This window comes from Dermacentor albipictus, chromosome 8, assembly GCF_038994185.2.
Source record: "Dermacentor albipictus isolate Rhodes 1998 colony chromosome 8, USDA_Dalb.pri_finalv2, whole genome shotgun sequence".
NCBI lineage: Eukaryota > Metazoa > Arthropoda > Arachnida > Ixodida > Ixodidae > Dermacentor > Dermacentor albipictus.
The window spans coordinates 21,151,292-21,169,343 of record NC_091828.1 but is presented as its reverse complement, the minus strand read 5'-3'; the positions used below and the strand labels follow the sequence as shown (position 1 = coordinate 21,169,343).

Genomic DNA, 18,052 nt, shown 5'->3' with positions numbered 1-18,052 from the left:
CGCTTTTCTCTTCGCGCGCTCTTTCATCTACCACTGCGCTCCGCGTTCGCTTTCATCATTCGGCTGTGCTCGTTTCTCTCGGTTACGAGGTACAAAGCCGTCGAGGCACGCTGACGCTCAACGCAGGAACGGGCGCTTAAGAGCTGTGCTTTAAAAGTGAGCGCGCGCATCATCTAACTGACGATGAAGCATTTCTTACACAGAATTGGCCGTGCGGAAACACCCGAATGTGATTGTGGATTTGTAGACGAAGATATATACCACGTCCTCCTAGATTGCCCACATCACGACACACCAAGATGCCGACTTAAATAAACCCTAATTATATTAGATCGCAGACCTTTCAGTTTAAAGAAACTTTTGGGTCCTTTGCTAGCAACATCTTTAGAAAAGCGCTTTAAAAGCACTAAAGACTTTTCTTGAAGACAGCGGTATTGTTGGACGTTATTAACGCTTTTATTGTTCCTTTCATTTCAATGTAGCTGTATATATGCATGTGTTTGTGAATTATGTTATGTTGACTGCTCTCTTGTGACTATACGTTATATTGCATTTACACGATGTATGTACCACCCGCTGACTAGAGACTGTGTTATTAGGCGACAGTCTTGTTTTTATTCTTGAGACTTATCTACATAACTGTGGGGGACATTTACCTTGTATATTTCATTTCATTTATTTTACTCTCAAGGTACATAGTACATGATGGAAGGGAGGGGCTAAGTGAATACAAAGTAAACATTGGTAAAAGTAACTGAAACAAAATAAATAACAGCAGTAATAATTCCAAATTTTGAGTTGACATCCGATGTTGACATCCGACACGAGTTGACATCCGGCGGGCCGTGACGTCGCATCACGTCACTGATCGGCCCGCAGACTTGATCCGTCGTGTGGTAAAGGCCGATCCACACTACGGACCAAGTCCGTGGGCCGCTCGGTCACGTGATGCGACGTCACGGACCGGTACGGTCCGGTCCGGCGCAGAGCACATCCACACGGCGGACCGCCATAGCAGACGGCAGAGCAGACCAACCAGCTACACTCTCGGTCAGAGTGTTATCATTGTTATCATTCTGGCTCGAGTCCCACAAAGCCGGGAACTGCTCAACGAAGTATACAAAATGAAAAAAACCTCCTCGTCACTCCAAGAGGACACGGTGTTTAAGAAATATATCTGCTGCACGCATGTGTAGGCGGAACGACTGGCTTGACTGACTTTTGCTGAGCCGAAAACTAGATTGGATTTGGCTGAAGACACTCTGTTACCGGACAACATTCGCTGGCTACGCCAAAATCGCTGCAGTTTGCATGCGGTCCGCCGCCAAAACTGAAGCGGGAAAAACCTCGGCGATTTGTTGGACCGCGAGGGCCGCGGTCTTGCGCGGGCCAACGGCGGTACGCACGAACTGGTGACGTCCTATCACGTGATGCGCGGACCGTGGTCCAAAAGAGCAATTTGGTCTTTTATAAAAATAGCCAGACCGGGTGAGGTGCCTTTTAAAAGGTATGGCGCACACTTTATGCAGTTTTACCACACGGATTGACCGCACACTACTAAAGAAACCGCCGTTTACCGTCCTCTCGCAATGTATTTTAATGCATTACCATTGTTTGCCTATTTCGGCCTATCTATCTATCTATCTATCTATCTATCTATCTATCTATCTATCTATCTATCTATCTATCTATCTATCTATCTATCTATCTATCTAATCTATGCATGCCGACTGCGAAGGCTGTAGCATTCTTTAAACAAAAAGTCAGTTGGCAGTCAACAGTTCTGTGGTATTTGCTTCTCTTTGTATCCTTGTTTCAGCCGCGCTGTTTTAGCGTAGTTCTAAATAAGAACCGACTTGTACTCACCGAGATGTTACCCACGGTGTCATCCTTCGATCGGGATTGTGCTGCTGTTGTCACACTGTCGTCTGCTTCATACGCTTGTCGCCATCTCATCGTCCTCACGCTGTCATCGTCGTGCCATCGCCATTATTTAGTAGCTGTTATCTCATTGCCGTCATGTCGTCGTCGGCATACCGTCGCTTATCGTTCCATCAATGACATTTTTCTTCGTCATTCCACCGTTGTGCGAGCGTCGGCGTGATACAGTCGTCGTCATCCGGCCTTGCCCATGGGCGATATTGGAAAACGAGTACCATCGTAAAGTGGGGGACGGCACCGGAGTATGTCGCAAATAGCCGAAGCAACGTAAGTCGGAGAATGAGCACTACATATGCTATACTATAAACGTGACTTCCGAAATATGGTGTTCCCCCGCATTGCTCGAATGCAAGGAAACAAATTCATTGTGAATTTGTTGTGAAGCGCTCGTGCACAATGCCAGCTGTTCTTCGGGTGACCGGGACCTTGTCAGGCTCTTGCCTTTTGTCTTGTAGCCCTCTTTTCGTTGAAAAAGAAAAAGTTTCACTTTCACTCATTACCATCGAGAGTGATCGTGAGTTGAGTTCAGCCGTAATTGTTTTAGGGCAAAAACCTTAGTGACTCGTTGCAAGGGCTCATACAACCCCCCCCCCCCCCCCCCAAACAAAAAAAAAACGCGCTGTCTAGCCCAGTGGAAGATCGAAGAATCACAAGATCGAGACTTCTGCACAAAAGATTTCCCAATGTCAGGGACGTGGACTCTGTGGACGCGTCGGAGTAGACAAATAGACCGAATGTGTCGATAGTTGCTCCGAGTCTAGAGGGTGACTCCAGAGTTACTGGCATTGTAAAAAACTGGAAAGGCGGAGGTGGCTACTTTAGCACTGGCAATAGCCTCCGCGGAGGCTAACTTCGTAGTCATTGACTCCAAGACTGCCGTCAACAACTATGCCAAAGGAATAATCTCGCCGGAAGCACTAGTTTTAAGCCAACTTTCGCGAAGATGGAGATGTTTATATTATATGGTCACCCACACACTCATCCCTTCCCGGGAGCGATATAGCGCACAGCCTGGTTCGAGGAGTGACGGGCCGAGTAGACATGCAAATACTGGGAACGGAGAGAGACCGGATGACCAGCTTTAACGAGAACACCAGACGCTATAAATTGGGAAGGGCCTGTACCCCCCCCCCCCCCCCCCCCGGCACGCTCGTCGCTGAGCAGACGGCAAGCGACGGCATGGCGCCTCTTGCAAACAAATACGTATCCGATTCCGGTGGCCTACCACCGCTACTACCCGGACCTTTACAGGAATAGATGTAGATTCTGTCAATGAAGGGCGTTGCTACAACATATGGTTTAGGCTTGTCCTCGGACACCCACACAGAATAAAACACATAAGGCCATAGAGTAGTGGGAGACCGCGTTGCTCAACACTGCACCGAAAGAACAACTTAAAGCAATCCAGCAGGCTCAAGATGCCGCCAGGGCCAAAGGGCTCGAGGCCGTCATCTAAGTAGAGGCGCCTAGATCTCATAAATCTGCTTTCCTGAAACAAAGTTTATTTCTCCTCTAGTCCAGTGGTACAAGAAATATAATCTGCAGCAGTTGCGTATTCCCACTCTTTGGCGATGACACATTGAGCACACCGGTCCTATTACACCGACGTGGCCCGCTACCCACAGAAACGTGCCCTATGTCTAATCGTACTAGATAGTGCAGACATTCTAAGGGCTTCGGCCACGCTCAACACTGTGGACAGTGGCACGGCGGAAGAGGCTGTTGTCGCCCTAGCCATCGTACACGCTTCAACCATGCCGGCACCGGATCGACCAATCACAGTGGTCACTGATTCACAGATCGCCTGCAGGACTTTAGCACAAGGGAGGGTGACATTCTACACACACCGCATCCTTACATCATTACACCCCACAGCGTTACACAGGGTGCGTATCGTCTGGACACCTGGACACGCCTCTCTCCATGGTAATGAACGCGCTAATGCGGTAGCCGAGAGCTCGCTAACCAGGCGCCATTGGAAGAGCTGTCCAACCCAGACGACGCACCGACAGAACCACTGAACTACACTGAAACTTTACAATATTGCAGAGATACCAGAAGACACTTCCCTCCACCACATAATTCCGTTAATTGAGAAGATGCCGTGGCGTGGCGACAGTTTCAAACTAATTCATTTCCCTGCCTCATTTATCTTCACCGCTTCCACCCCACACAGTATCCCTCATACTGTCCCTATTGTGGAGCAAAGCCCACAGTATATCATTGCACCTGGGAGTGCCCTACTACCCTATTCCTTCAGCTTCCTCCTGTCGGTCGAATATCACCGATAGCGTTGCGCGCGCCAGAGATATCCGCTAGCGCGACGCAAGCGCCGACGATGCCATCTCTTGTTCACTTCGCTGGTAACTCGCGCCGCGGGAGGAAACTTCAAGGCGCCGCCTTGCGTACATTTCTTTTCGTAAATTAGAAAGACGCCGTTGTTAGAATTTTTTATTGTGTGAAAAGGCATTATACTTGATTACAATAGAAACGCAACAGCGAAAAGTGAATAACGTTGCAGGAAGTTTGCTATGTTCAAGCAATATTAATTCGTACAAACGCGTTCTTTTAAAAAGTGATGGCCCCAAACACAAATGCCAACACCCCCCGAGAGCGATGCGAATACTATGAGCATGCGTTATGAACAAAATATTTTCATGGCGCCAAACGACGAGGAAAATGTGGCCATACGCATTCCTCTCGGCTGCCATTGCATATGGCTGCTCATTATCATAATTCGCGCGGCTCGTCGCACCACAAATTATGGCGGAAAATCTCGGCAATGGCGGCCCAACGCAACGTCACACATCGTCAAAATGACGTTTACGAAATTTACGAATTGACGTTTACATTTACGAATTGACGTTTACGATTGGCTGAAATTCCTTCAGCCAGTCAGCAAGCTGGCATGGCGCATATCTTGGATTGCCACCACATATTCGCGAAATTGCAGATGCATTGCACTGGCTTCTGCACGCTACCGCGCGCTTTCTTTTTGAAGCGCTAACGTCGCAATGTAGCTGACAAGGACTAAAAAATGTATTAGTCCATAAAATTTGCAGCTCCACGTCACGTTTCGTCATCTTGATGAAAATGAAAAATTGAATTTTGTAAAACTTCCCTTTCCCTGCACAAATTTCAAAGCATGTGACCTCTCGACAGCCAATCAAAAAGCAAACATGGGGGATAATGGCGGCCGTGCAGCCGCCATGCGTGTAGAGAATAGCGCCCCAAGTTTAGCGAGCCATCAAAATCAGCGCAGCACTGCGCGATAGGGAAACTACTAAAACATAAAAGCGCGGGTGGCGCAGAGTATAGCGAAAACGAAACCTTTCGACCGCCCGCGTCGTTGTCAAGGGTAAAATAAAATATCACTGGACAAGTAGCATTTTCGTCCTATATTGCAGTACAATGATGTTTTTGTGACGATTGGTTCAGTACTAGTCACAGAATTTAACTGAGGAGTGCTTTGGTCATAATGCAACAAAGAGGTGAGGCGTGCAGACAGGACACAAGTGTAGAGAAGTGGACAACAGAAAGCAGTAACAGCAAAAAAAAAGGAGTAGTGGCTATTCCGAACATTCATTCAGTGTCGCACAGGCTTAAAAAAGTTGCAAGTAGATATGTGAATGTTGCTTTCACTGCTCCCAATAAGCTAGGTAAGATATGCGCTGCCATACACAGGAAAAAGGAGCAGGCAAAAGGCAAGAGAAGAACAGATATTTGTCCAGTGAAGCACAATAAGAACAACAGTTTTACTGCCTGTCGCATGGGTGTGATTTATAAAATTCGCCTTAGCTGTGGCGACTTCTACGTAGGGCAAACGGGACGGTGTATCAATCAGAGGCTAATGGAACATAAAAGGTCGTTAACTGGTGGATCGCCCTCTAATCTTTCCCTGCATTGCCAAGATTGTAACTGCACGCCAGAGTTGGATGAATGCGCGATATTGTACAGGCATAAGAATGAAAATACGCGTCTTATGGTAGAGGCTTGGCATATCTATAATTGTGGAAGTGCATGCGTAAGTCAGCCTTCGATTACTTGACATAAGGAAGATGATTAAGGGCCTTAACAGTTATCTCTCACGTAGACCGGCACATGTACCCGGCCGACACGTGGTGATACCATTCCTGAGCTTACGCAGATTAGTTTTGTGTCTTCTTTGTTTATTCGCGTCAGTGCTCCCTTCAGTTGATAGTCGGCGTTCGTGTTGTCCACTGCTCTATTCTTGTGTCCTTGTATGCACGCCTCACTTCTTTTTTGCATTATGAATCCTTACCAACTAGCTCAGCTTTCTGTCGTTCTGTGCTTTGGTCATCGGACCCTTGAATGCCCCGGGGGAGACTCTAATCGTGTCTTGCATTTACCTCAATGCCTCGATTTCTAAGGCTCTGTTCACGATGATACGGACGCCTTAGAGATTTTAGAGCCCTAATCTATCACTTTACCTTGACCTAATATTTGCCTTTAGTCTCCCTTTAAGCAGAGGCTACAAGCGCTCAGCAAAGCGAAGCGGACAATTCGTACATTCATTGAAACCACCCATGCAACACACAGAACAGCATACGTTTCAATGAAGAACACGCTCAAAACAAGCATCCAAACCATCAGCGAAACACTGCGCACGCCCCTCGGAAGCACGCCACGGCCGAGGATGCTCGCCGAGCGAGAAAACGTGCCACGTGCGAAGCGGCGGGGGCAAGCCGTTCGAGCGCGAGTGCTGCTTTCCCCCGCTGAGAGGAGGTGACGTGATCTCGTTCGGCTTGTGTTTACGCATTTGTGACATTTGGCGGCGACAAGCTTGCGGCACATTTAGGCAGCGCATTACGTGCGCGCATGTGTCGTTGAGGAGGATCGACCTAAAGCGGCACGCGTGTACTGCGCACTGCCGCTCGTTATGCCTCGCAAGAAGTCTGACCCCTCCGATCGTATAGCGTGACGCATTACCAGGTGTGCAGCAGGCTTTCGTCTTCGCGTGTTACAGGAGTGCGGCCGAACTTTTTGCTCGCTACTGAATATCCATTTGACTATAACACGCCCCTGCAATATTTAATCAGTGTACGATTATGTAAATATGCTCGGACATTTTTCAATATACAACTTTCGCCGTTGACATTTTTGGCGTTTGCATGTGTGTATTTCAGCAGTTACTATTACTCGTTGTACCAGGTATTTAACAATGCACATTCTTATTCAATTCAATTCACTTTATTTTAACACCATAATGTGTTGTGCCATACTCATTTTGTCACCATAGTCATTAAAATTATGAAAGCGTTTTGCATTATAATCTCAATATGATGATATATTCTTACTATGTGCCTATCACTTCTCATATCGTCTTCATAAACACCTATTTTACCGGTTCCGCAGTTTCATTCAGAGGTAACAGCTTTGTTCTGAAAGCAGATGAAACACAACCAGTCGTATAGTCTTCTCCAACGGGCCACAGTGGCTATTCTACTATTAGACGTCCTCAGTGGCAAAATGGCCGCTAGAGAGGGTACTTGGTGGCTGCTCATATTATCTGCTTGTGCTTTTCATGAAAACACGCAGGTATGAAAAGACGGACAGATTGTAATAGCGCCCACCATTCGTTTGTCAGGGGTCACAGGGAACGCCCGTTTCCTCAGGATCCTCCAGTGACCATGATGAAGTGGAAACTATCGTACGACACACACACACACACACCGTGGTTGCTCAGTGGCTATGGTGTTAGGCTGCTGAGCACGAGGTCGCGGGATCGAATCCTAGCCACGGCGACCGCATTTCGATGGGGGCGAAATGCGAAAACACCCGTGTACTTAGATTTAGGTGCACGTTAAAGAATCCCAGGTGGTCAAAATTTCCGGAGTCCCCCACGACGGCGTGCCTCATAATCAGAAAGTGGTTTTGGCACGTAAAACCCCATATATATATATGTGTGTGTGTGTGTGTGTGTGTGTGTGTGTGTCGTACGATAGTTTCCACTTCATCATAGCCACTTCTCTCTTTGATGCAGTTACGAGAACGACATCAAATGGGACGGTGATCGTGACGTTCAACGTCGTCACTAAGGACATGAAAAAGTTCGGCTACAGCGTTGGGAGCACCGGCTCTGCGCAAAACTTTAATGTTGGCCTGCCTTTCTGGTAAGCTCTTTAACGACTGTGATACGCGGGCTGCTTGCAGTAGGCGGAAGCAGTCAGCGAGCAAAGAAAACTTACGAATGCTAATTTTAGAGGTGTCTGTAGGGACCAATGAACAAAGTGACTTCGCGAAAGCGTATTTCAAAGAAGAAGCAAATACGTCACTTCCGAAAGAATGCATGGAGCATGCAAAAGGGGTATTCTCTTGCATGTGAAAACATGCTGCTTGATTGGTTTGTATGTGTTTAATATGCCTTGGACTAACAAATCGGCTTTCTTTCAGATGCTGAAATTCGACACGATTACAGACTACTTGGAGACAAAGCTGAAGCTTTAACACCTATTTAATACATTTTTGTAATTACGGAAGAAAGAAGCCACACGATATTTCACAGGCGAAGCGCCGGGGGCCAAGATAAGTGGGCGTTGGCGGTAAGCCGTAGGTATTGCGCTCTTACACCGCGAAATATCATAAGAAAGAATTCAACTGAGCACAAAATGCACATGCAGAAAGGAGCTATGTGTGGTAAATTGCTCAAGAAGCATCAAGGCATAACAACTTCACAAAGATGACAAGAATATTTCAGTGGAAATCGAACAGCAATACCATATGCAGCCGCTGACAGCAATCTTCGCCGGTATTTACCTCTTTTATAACACATTTTCCAAGCAACCACAGTGTCTGTGCCATTGGACGAAACGAATAAAGCTGTCAAAAAAGCACTTTCATGTAATTATTCTGATAAAACACAGCGTGATTTAACCCTGCAACAAACGAGGCGAGGCGGAAACTTCGTGCTTAAAAAAAAACAGTAACAGTTCTGTGTGAACCACGTGACGACATATCCAGGACCACCTGTGCAGGCCGGAAGAGTTCGAAACTATTGAGCTACAACTAGCCAAAGTGGGGTTTACGGCCTCTCCCAGGCACACACCCCGGAAAAAAAGGTGGGTGCCAGACCAGGGTCGCGTCTGTACCCGGTTTCTTCACCGGTTGAGGCTCCGGCGGTGTGCTTCAAACGAACCACTTCCCGCAGCCGAGGCGGACGCCCTAATCATTAAATCACGGCTGAGGTTTCTGCGTGAAGCAACTGGCAGTTAAAGAGTTCAACGTGCGCGAAGCCAAGTATAAAATAGATCCAAAAGGCATGAACCGCGTGACAGCTCGTGCGACGATTTAAAGAGGCGCATCATCATCATCATCAGCCTGGCTACGCCCACTGCAGGGCAAAGGCCTCTCCCATACTTCTGCATCTACCCCGGTCATGTGCTAATTGTGGCCATGTCCTCCCTGCAAACTTCTTAATCTCATCCGCCCACCCAACTTTCTGCCGTGCCCTGCTACGCTTCCCTTAATTGGAGTCCAGTCCATAACCCTTAATGGCCATCGGTTATCTTCCCTCATTACATGTCCTGCCGATGCCCATTTCTTTTCCTTGATTTCAACTAAGATGCAATTACCTCGCGTTTGTTCCCTCACCCAATCTGATCTTTTCATATTTCTTAACATTACACCCATCATTCTTCTTTCCATAGCTTGTTGCGTCGTCCTCAATTTAAGTAGAACCCTTTTCGTAAGCCTCCAGGTTTCTGCCCCGTAGGTGTGTACTGGTAAGACACAGCTATTATAGACTTTTCTCTTGAGGGATAATGGCAACCTGCTGTTCATGATCTGAGAATGCCTGCCAAACGCACTCCAGCCCATTCTTATTCTTCTGATTATTTCCGTCTCATGATCCGGATCCGCCGTCACTACCTGCCCTAAGTGGATGTACTCCCTTACGACTTCCAGTGCCTCGCTAGCTATCATAAACTTCTGTTCTCTTACGAGACTGCTAAACATTAATTTAGTTTTCTGCAGATTATTTTTAGACCCACCCTTATACTTTGCCTGTCCAGGTCAGTGAGCAAGCATTGCAATTAGTTCCCTGAGTTACAAAGCAAGGCAATATCATCAGAGACTCGGAAGTTACTACGGTATTCTCCAAAGAGGCGCATAAAACATACAAAACCAGTCCTTACAAGGCTCAGTAGTGTTAACAAAAAAGGCGATGCACTCATGCATCCTAGCAAGAGTAACACCATAAAGAAGCTACGAACGGTAGAGGCAGCAAGCGGCGTTCAGAATGTAAGTGAAATCTATTTAATCCGCATGCTGCACTGCGGACAAACCGAACAAAAAAAAGTCTCAGTGCCGTTTCACTCTGAGGAGAAGGATGACCTGCGAAGCTGTGGATGTGGACCACCTCCGAACTGCACCTCCGCCGCGGGTAGGCCCGGCATTTGACTATCTTCGGGATCGGCCCGCGTATGAAGAACGCTTAACGCCTGTTTCACCTCCACCGCGGCTCGGCCCGGCATTGCACTGTCTCTGAGATTGGCCCACGTATGGGAAGTTTTTTGCTTACCACGCCAACAACGACACGAAATTTCCTTGGACGGTAGAGGTATACAGCTGTGGTGTGAAATGTGGGTAAGCCGAGAACAAATTTGTCGCTAACCCGTCTAAACGTGATCGAATGCAACAAACACCGAGTTGACAAAAGAAAATGTGACAAGAAATTTCCCGCTGAAGGACGGCGATACAGTGCTGCTGTTGCTCCGACTCATGAGCTTGGAGGGGAATGATTAGAACCGCGTTGCTGGGAAGCCTTTACAGATATCCGACCACCACACCGCGCAACGATTGTTCTTCGATATGCTTTGATATTTTATCTACTACACACATGTGACGGGTGCTGCTTTTTCTCGCTCCGAAAACGAGATGCAAACAGAGAAGCACGAGTAACGACGCCGAAAACTTCACAAACACACGCGCGCACGCACGCACGCACGCACACACACGCACACACACACACACACACACACGCACACGCACGCACACACACACACACACACACACACACTCTCTCTCTCTTTCTGCTGCTGCTGCTGTTAAGCAGTATTAACGCACACACATAGGCTCAACAAATAGGCGTACACGCAAACCCTTTTTTCGTCCGTGTTTTTCATGCGCTTGAACTAGTTTTCAAAAAGGGAATACCAACATGCCCAGACTGCCGCATTACTGAACACAAAACTACGGCGGACTCTATTGCCTGCTTTTCCGAGTGCATTTAGCAAGAATGCCACTAGTGGCGTGTCCGTCGACGCGCCCTGGGCGTATGCTTTTGAGGCACTAAAAATTGTTCGTGATCAAGAAACTTTCGGTATATATAATGCCATGGACCACCTTATAATTGAACGAAAGGTGCAGCTAAAAGCTTCTTGATTTTAAAAGTGTGAGTTTGGTGTCTTTGAGTGGGCTGAACTTTGGTCGCGAGAACGAGAGAGGCGGTGTTTGAAAATAGATATCAATTTATACTGGACATGTTCAATTAGGTCAGAATTAGATTTGCACGCTCCGCCCCAAACTACAGAGGCACGTAGTTTAGTTGTGGAAGGTACACAGCAGAATACAATTTCTGAACAGCAACAGAAGAGGAGGGGAAGTCCTGCGACATACGAAAAACAATTCCAAGAGCTCGAAGAGCACGTTGTTCGGCATATTTAGCCTCAATAAGGAAAGCTTAGCGTTTCGTAGAAGTACACACCGATATCTTTCATTACACCGTGGCCGTGCAGTGCATCATCCCGAAGGGTGCATGAAAATTGCACATGCTGTGTTTTCCGCATATAACTGATTACCATTTAGTATGGAAGCATTTAAGTGTAGCTTATTGTTTCTGCGCCAGTTAGAGAGCGAACATTTTCTTTTTAGAGTTGAATTGCAGGGCTGATTGTTTCTTTTGCCCTTGTTTGTATTTGCGCTGCAATTTATTTTTTTTATTTTCTTAAATACCTTACAGGCTTCAAAGTGAGGCATTGAGTAAGGGGGGCAGTACATAGAAAATACATAGAATATATGACATGCATAAATCGTACCACTTTACAAACTACAACCGCAAGTGCAACCGAGATGAAAACTAATTATTTAGTGCACGATTCAATAGGGAAAAAAAGAAAACAATATGATAACAAGGAGTAAATCACACAAATTGTTTTCGGTGAAGTCGTGTAATTAACAAGACCAGAGTGTTAAGCAGTATTAATCATAAAAATGAAAGACAAAATTTACTAACGCGACATCCCAACGGAATGGTAAACATAGTGACGTAAAGGTAATAATGCGACAATAAGCTGTAAAATATAGTGCAAGTACAAGAAAGCATTGTGCGACAAAGGTAAAACTTCACATTTCTGTATTCATGTATTCAGTCAAGGCATCACGGAATGAATCGTAGTTTGACCGGCATGCAATGCTCTCCGGGAGTGAATTCCATATTCTGATAGCACCAGAAAGAGCAGAGTAATGGAATGCATTTGTAAAACCGTAAAGGCGGGCATAGCTGGAATGATTATGAAGTCTATATGACATGGAGTAGGGTCGTTTCAAGCATGCGGGTGTTCGAGTGGAGTGAAGGGATTTGTGGAACAGTGATAAAAGGGTATGGTCTCGGCGAGTGCTCAAAGATTGTGATGAAAGCTTAACTTTTATTCGTGTTGCACTAGATTGGTAGCTGTAATCGTTTATGAAGCGGCTTGCTCTGTTCTGGATCCATTTTGGCGTTTCAATGAGGTATTTCTGGTGAGGGGACCAAATGGGAGATGCATACTCCAGCTTGGGACGAACGAGGGCTAGGTAAGCCAGCTTGCGAACATATGAAGGAACATTTGTTAAGTTGCGTCGCAAGTACTCCAACGATTGGGCGGTGTTAGCTGAAATGGACGTGATATACTCTGTCCAAGAAAGATTCGATGTGGATAGAACTCCTAGATAGTTATATTGCCGATTTCTGAGTAAACGTCATTACTTTGCATGTTGAGGTATTCAATGTCATTAACCATTTATTGCACCAGCTAATAATTTTTTGAAGGTCTTGCTGAAGAAGAAGATGATTATCTGAATTTTTAATTGGGCGATAAATTATGCAGTCACCGGCAAATATTCTTATGGTGGATAACAAATTTTGAGGTAGGTCGTTAATAAAGATTAGATAAAGCAAGGGACCGAGGACGCTACCCTGTGGTAGACCAGAAGAAATGTCTCTTACGGAGGAAGAGCAGTTAATTGCAACAGTAAACTGCTGACGATTAGACAGAAAATTTCGGAGCCATGACGAGGTAGGACAGTCCGATTTGAGTGCGGAGAGTTTTGATATTAAGCGACAATGTGCGACACGGTCGAATGCCTTCAAAAAATCAAGAAAAAGGCAACCGATTATTCAATCAATCAATTATTATGGTACACCGTATTACCGATATGCTGTACCAACAAGCCCCAACAGCCAGATAGCAGAGGTCGTTGTAGTAGTGAGCACTTTTGGCAGTTTTCGATAGCTTTGAGTCGTAAGCATGAGAAGGATCGATGAATGTTGAATGGTTGACGAAATGTCACTCATGAACATCAGAAAGAGAAGAGGGTCCAGAACAGATACTTGAGTAACTCCGCTAGTGACCTCATAGTTAAAGGAACTCTGTCCATTAATGCCAATGAAACAAGATATATTACTTAGCTAATCTGATGCTAGAGTAGTGATGAAAGCAGGTATGGCCATTTGCGTGAGCTTTCCAATGTCGAGCTAATGGCAAGCTACATCAAATGCATTAGGTCAAAGAGCGTCTAAAGGGCTCCTGCTATGTACCACACTGGTAACATGGGTCATGAATGTGACCAAGTCTGTTGATGTGGGGCCTTGGTACACAACCATGCTGTTCAACTATTAAAATATTCTTAGCCGTAACTGAAAGTAGGGAATGATATAGAGATTCCGACGCTTTTGATGCAGCGCAGAGGATAGACATTGGCCGGTAGCTTGTAAATGCACTTCAAGCACCTAATCTGTATACGGGCGTTACCCTTGGTACCATCCAAGCGCTATGAAACGCACTAGACTTTCGGAAAATGCTGAAGGTGCTTGTGAGAACAGGGACAAGTAGGATTAAATACGTCATAAAGGACACTAAATAGAAAAATCATTTGTTATGCATCGGTAAATTGCCCTTCTACGATATCAAAAACATCACTCTTACCACAATAACACGCTTAGTAAGACAGAAAAAGCGCAATGACAAAAGAAGGATGGCGACGCACCCTTGAAGTTCCCGCACCAGCTCCATGTGACGTCATAGATCTTGACAGAGTTTTCTAAGGTACACATAATTCTTTAGTGAATACGAAGCTGCAGGGGGTCATTAGGACGCCAAAACACAGGGCAATTCTTACAAAAGAGATAAGTCTTATTAGTGACAGCCTGCCAGGTTTCGTACGCTGAGACCTGATATCTAGAGAGCGCCTATGTTCGGCTGCCGAACTGAACTGCAGCGTTTGCGCTCCGGCTGTGACGGGTGGACTCGGGGCCCGGTCCGCCCGCCCGCTGCGGCTAGATGCGAACCGCGGTGGCGACGCGAGCGACGTGACAATGAGATCACCGTGTCCGCCGTGCAACAGGCACCCATCTGAGAAGCTATAGTCCACGGCATGTGGATTCTACTTCCGGCTACCGTACGGTGCGGGCGCAGAATGTCTTGCTCCTCAGGGGCGGTTGCAGCGGCCCAGCTGGGTCGCGGCATCAGGTAAAACGATACGACATCGCAGGAACACCAGATCATTTTACCGCAGTTGCCTTCAGGTACGACCGTTACGACTACTGTTTTTTTTTTTTTGCACGCTGATGTAAAGGCAAGGTCATGCCATGTGGAACATTTCCAAGATGCTTTAGACCGTCTGCAGCTCATGCCGGAAGTTGTGGCCCTAGGGGCCTATCAAATGAATCACGTGTGGGCGATAACATTCAAAGACGGAAAAGCCAAGCAGAAGATTTTGTCAACCCCAGCATTCAGGGTTAAGGAGCACCGGTGTGTTGTGATAGACCCTTGCAACCAAGACATCAGGATGAACCTGTACTGGCCCTGACACCCTACGGCACTATTAGCGATATATCGAGGGAGAGGTGGCGTGTGGCAGGCTGTAATGACAAGGGTTCTCACACGCGTCTAGTGTCCCTGCGCCTGAAGGCTGGCTACAGCGTGGAAGACCTGCCACACCAGCTCCCCATGGGAGAAGACTACGCACTATAGTGCACGTATCAGGGAGACCACCAGGCACATACGCAGGATTCTTTACGGGGGGCAACCCAAGGTAACTTTTCTATGCAAATGAGTGGGAGGGTACATTTACTGGTACAAATGTGAATAATTCACCATAAATACCATTAAACCTGCAAAAGAGAATTGAAATAACGCGTATCACACACATACGCCTGTGGGATACACCTCTTCTTTACTTGGCAAACAGCAAACCACATCAAATGGACTCGCGCATGAACGATGGGCAGGAAGAACCTTGCCAAGAAGAAGTTAACAAGCGAAAGTGCAAAATAAAGGTTTCTAGTAGCGTATTTCTGAATTAGCTCGACGTGTCAGCCTTATTCACACGTAGCCGCAGGACCAGAAGCTGCGTGAAGCTTGGCTCGCGAAACATAAAACCGGCAAACAGTCATCGGCTACAACTCGGTTATGCAAGAAGCACAGACGCGAGGAAGATTTCTGCTACGGCGCCGGGTCTGCGAAGTTCAGAAAACGCGCACTGAGACGCTCGCCCGAGTCCGCTGCCCGACTAATGTCATGACGGTTTGGTCTATGAACTTGTCGATGCTATAGATACTGGCAAGTTCGCTGGAGTGGAAAGGGAGCGGTAAGAAGCACATTAAAAAAAGCCATGACGTATGGTCATGTTTGTGTTGTGAATTAATACACTGGATTACAAAAAAGGAGCAGCGGGGAATTGCACGCTGAGAACATCAATAAACATACAGTGCGACGGAACTCGAGAAATAGTATTGAAAGGTCAAAGAAGTTAGAAGAAAAAAAATTGAATCGTCGCGACGGCACATCACAGTCCCCGTAGGCGTCGAAATCTCTACAATGAAATTATTTTTGAACAGCTCTGATAGTGCCCACGCAACAATGGTTGCTTGTATACTGTCAAATGCTCATATTTTGCGGCCTAAAGCTCATGGCACGGTGCAAAAACGCGCGCGCGGAGAAAGCGAAACAGTGCGTGGACAAGCATGCAGACGCGCAGTCGGTCGCTGCGAATCTGCGCGATCGCTGCATTGAGGCTTCATTCTATTACGCTCCATTTAGTTATACAAACACTATAAGAACATGTTTCAGATAGTTTGCTCTCAGCGTTTACCTACCTTTCACGCAAGAAGCCGGTTCGGGAAACTCGATCGCGGCGACCGCGCGCAGTGGCGTTCACTGTACGTATTCGGTAAAGAGATAGCGTCTGTAAACGATTGTGTGCTTTCAGTTTTCCCAAGATTATTATTTAGGCAGTAAAAAAACCTCTCTCGTTTCGAAAGTACTTACAGAAACACCCGGGAGAGTTCATGTGTGGTGTTTTCAGTGAGCGCTGACAGCAAAACCTATGAGGAGCGCGCCGCGTGATCCCTCATACTAGCCAGCGACGTGCTTCCGATAGATGGCGACTCCGTAACTCCTCGCCGCCAATATGCATCTGTAGTGCGTATATGCAGAATTTGCTGTGCACACGACAGGGCTGGAGTGTGCACTCGCGCTCATGTGCTCTAGTCTGGCTGTGCTACGTGATGTGGCTGGCTTTGTCCTGGACCCGCTTGATCAACGGATAGTAGCCACATCTAAATTGTGCATGTAGAAGCATTGTCAATAGATCAATACGAGCGATGTCAGTCAAGGCGTCTAGCCAAAAGCGGCCAGGAATTAATGCACGCTGGCAAGCATATGCGTGGTCTGACCTTAAGTTTCGCGTAGTTCGAGGCTAGTTAAATGTTCAGAACTAATTGAAATTAGTGAGACCTGGCAGCTACGCCAACAATAAGCAATGTAGCCGAAGTTTAATTCCTATGCAAGCGACCGTGGTCAGCTGCAGCCACCCGTGAGCAGATAGTCTGCTCACGCGCTTATCATCTGCATGAACAGACGATAAGCAGCTTCTTCCGGAAATATGTAATTCTCATTGAAATTTGAAACACAGATTTTCACTTACTGCAGCCCATTTAGTAAACTGCATCAGTAAGTACCGTCGAACCTGAATATAACGAAGTTGTACTTGCAGCAAAAACTTCGTTGAATTTCAAATTTTGTTAATTAGAGATTTTAAAGTTTCAGCAGTAAAAATCATATAATCAATTCCCAGAACATTCCTGGTGGATAGTATCTCGTGAGTAATTATAAAGAAAATGCAAGAAGGTCGGGCCATAATAGCATGGTTATCTGAGCGCCAGCACATGCAGTGCAGATTGCGCTGAGAGCAATGCATCTCCCGGCGCTGCAAACAGTGGACACCATAGCTGACTGCACTCGCAGCCATCATCAAATGACACCCTCAAACTACAAACAAAAGTACAAATAGATATAAATATTCACCCCAAGAAAAAAAGGAATTTTCGCAGTTTTACCAGGGAGGCAGAGTATTGATGGCAATAGCAAAGAGACAACTACACCAAGTAAGGTTCCTAGATTCATCAATGTAATGTACGCTCAGGCAAAGATCTCCCTCAATGACCAAGGACACTCGCTGTCACAACAGGAACGAACACTTCGAACTGTGCCCTGGAAATTTGATATTATGCCAACACTAAACGCGCAAGAACGAAATGCGCATGAAGGCCCCAACCATCTCGGCTTGACCTTCGCACTTGCCAAAGGTTACCTCCATAATGTGGCGAGTCACCCGCATATACATAGCCATACGCAGCTACATCAAGGTAGAGGAGCGAGGAGATGTATGCACTTGGGGGAGAGGGTGGTTAGGCGTGCGTCTCCTGCCCCTTTTCCCCTCTAGCACGTGCATGATCATGTTACCATGCGCTCACCCGTTCCCTACCTTCCTTGCGCTGAGAGAATCTTCAGCTCTCGTGCTTCTCCTATCACTCTGAGCCGCCGTGCACACA

The 18,052-nt window shown here is 46.6% G+C and overlaps 2 protein-coding genes across 8 annotated transcripts in view; one reads left to right on the top strand and one right to left on the bottom strand.

The window, feature by feature from the left end:
• The window catches only part of LOC139048653 (B9 domain-containing protein 1-like), a 51,145-nt gene extending 42,350 nt beyond the window's left edge, over nt 1-8,795 (top strand). For 6 of the 7 annotated variants that reach the window (XM_070523135.1, XM_070523132.1, XM_070523131.1 and 3 more), the window contains 2 exons: nt 7,946-8,075; nt 8,356-8,795. In XM_070523135.1, the coding sequence (XP_070379236.1) occupies nt 7,946-8,075; nt 8,356 (131 nt within the window). In that variant the 3' untranslated portion in view covers nt 8,357-8,795. The remainder of the gene's footprint in view (nt 1-7,945; nt 8,076-8,355) is intronic. The other variant, XM_070523134.1, reaches the window with a different exon arrangement.
• Nucleotides 1-18,052, bottom strand: part of LOC139048660 (uncharacterized) — a 384,154-nt gene that overhangs the window by 47,790 nt on the left and 318,312 nt on the right. The window lies entirely within an intron of this gene.